General features: G+C 36.5%; 1 protein-coding gene across 1 annotated transcript; it reads left to right on the forward strand.

Annotated features, from left to right (window-relative positions):
• The first annotated feature begins 205 nt into the window (after window positions 1-205).
• On the forward strand, window positions 206-1,420 carry LOC142357909 (uncharacterized). The gene is made up of 4 exons (XM_075409403.1): window positions 206-333; window positions 509-661; window positions 862-964; window positions 1,299-1,420. The coding sequence occupies exons 1-4, from the start codon at window positions 226-228 to the stop codon at window positions 1,418-1,420; spliced, it is 486 nt and encodes a 161-aa protein (XP_075265518.1). The 5' UTR covers window positions 206-225.
• Window positions 1,421-2,137: the final 717 nt, after the last annotated feature.

Genomic DNA, 2,137 nt, shown 5'->3' on the forward strand with positions numbered 1-2,137 from the left:
TATTGTAGACGTTTCTCTTGTTTTATTCTTATTCGTTCTGCCGTTAGATTTAAGTTCTGTTTTGTTTATAAGCAAATTGATGCCTTATTTCTGGAACCTAATTCATTTTTTTTTTGAATTTTTGATAGAATGCGAAATGCCCAAGTAAAAACTTTGGATCTTAACTGATGGTCTTCAAAAAAAAAATTGCCTTCAGATTTGCGTTGCGCTTAATTTCGTTGAGAAATGGAGAAGATAGATGATAATCAATGTAGTTCTGCCAAATTCTCTATGAAACCTTTTGTTTTGTCAGAAGATCAAGGAAGTAGAGATGCTAACTCAGCGAACAATGAGGTAAAGTTCATCGTTTGTTTAAAGGATATTCTATGATCTCAGCTAGGATCAAATGGTTTTTGGGAATATTTTCGAAATTATTTGCTCAGAAAGTTTTCTAAATGAGATTTTAATGGTTACTATGAGAGTTGAAGTAGGACTACGTCATATGACTTTGTCTTGGTTGTGGTTTCAGCATGTCTTAAAAGCTAAGAAACTGAAGTTGGACGAGAAAGGAGTTTGCATTAACGCCTTGAAAAATGTTGAGGAAGCACTGAGGCGTAGCAACAAATTGGAAGTTGAGGCGCGCAACCAAATGCTAGCGGTTTCGAAGATGCTCAGGCAAATCGTTAGTTAGCTGAATACTCTGTTTCGAGGTTTTATTATAGTAGTTGAGCGGATTAATTCCTATCTTTCTGGTTTTTAAATGCGTCAATGTTTATTTACAATATGGCATCACGCTCTCCGCTGGACTTTTGAGTGTAATGTCTGTTAGCAGTTTTACGGGAAAGCGTTTTTAGTTGACTGAGAGAAATATTTTTTGTTCAGAATACCAAGGAGGCTGAGAAGCGTCGTAAAGAAGCTAACAAACATCTTTTCTATAAAGGAAAGGACCTCCTGGCGTATGACGGTGCACGAGATGACTATGCTGGTTTTGGTCGTTACCTAAGCCGGTGCATTCTTTCGAAGGAAGAGCGCATGAAAACTTGCTGGTTTGCGCAGCAGATGACTATAAAAGGGAGAGTTAATGCCTCTATTGAGGACGAAAAATTTTTTCGGGGTAACTTTTTTAAGCTCTCTGAGTGGATGTTTTTTATGATCTAAACTTTAGTCAACTTAAGCATATCTCGAGCACTATTATACAGAGAAGTTTTTCTTGAAAAACGCTGTACAGAACAGTGACTGCGCTTAGTTGTAGTTTGAAATCTTGAGATTGTTTCAATGTGTTAGTAGTTTATTCGTATAATCAACTATTAGTTGTTTAGATGCTGTCAAAATGTTCTGCGGTGACAACTTGTATGCTCTCCGTCGGGTTAAGGATGCGGCAAATGCATTGGGAGTCAGAGAACGTGCTTCATTGAGTTCTGGTGTATCTGATAATAACTAGAAACATAATTTTTCTACTGGTGTTCATGTTTTGTGTATAGTTGATTTCATGCAATTGCGTTTTTGTCAGCGCTCTGAAAAGGACGCTGGCAGTTTTTGAAAAGTTTTTGATATTGTAACTAGTTTTACGTGAACTTCTGCATCTGTGAAACATTGTTTCCGTTACATTTAAATACTTATGAAGACGCAAATTATGTGAGCCTTTGTTTTTGTGCACAATAATTCATTGTAGTTTTGCTCTAGAAAATTGTTGAGATAAGACAGGCTTCAGATCAATTTCAGTTGAAAACTTACTGCGAATTTGTCGAAAGGCGTTCTGATTTTTAAACATTTTTCCAGAAAAGAATGACTCAGAGCAACGCGAAATTCTATTCATCTGCAGCAAAAAGTTTTGTTCAGTCGGGTGTGAATTGGAAACAGCTAGCCAAAATTGACTCTGAATTGACAAAAAAGTGGGTAGATGGGACCAATTTCTCTTCTCACAAAATAGTGGTTTCTGAGGAGAGAGACGAAAGAAGCGATGATGAGGTTTTTTTGCATGGTTTTCTTGATGGAGAATATGGTAAGAGTAAGCTATCGGTGGACTACAAAACTGTAAGTTATTTACCATCCGGCAATTTTCAACAAATTGGATTGTTTGCGAAGCAAAATGTAGAGAAGGGTGAAACTATTAACGGCATAATTGGTTTTCTTGCTGAAATAACTGATAATGAAATTG

Source organism: Convolutriloba macropyga, unplaced genomic scaffold (genome assembly GCF_964194025.1).
Source record: "Convolutriloba macropyga unplaced genomic scaffold, txConMacr16.3 SCAFFOLD_943, whole genome shotgun sequence".
In the NCBI taxonomy this organism is placed as follows: domain Eukaryota; kingdom Metazoa; phylum Xenacoelomorpha; order Acoela; family Convolutidae; genus Convolutriloba; species Convolutriloba macropyga.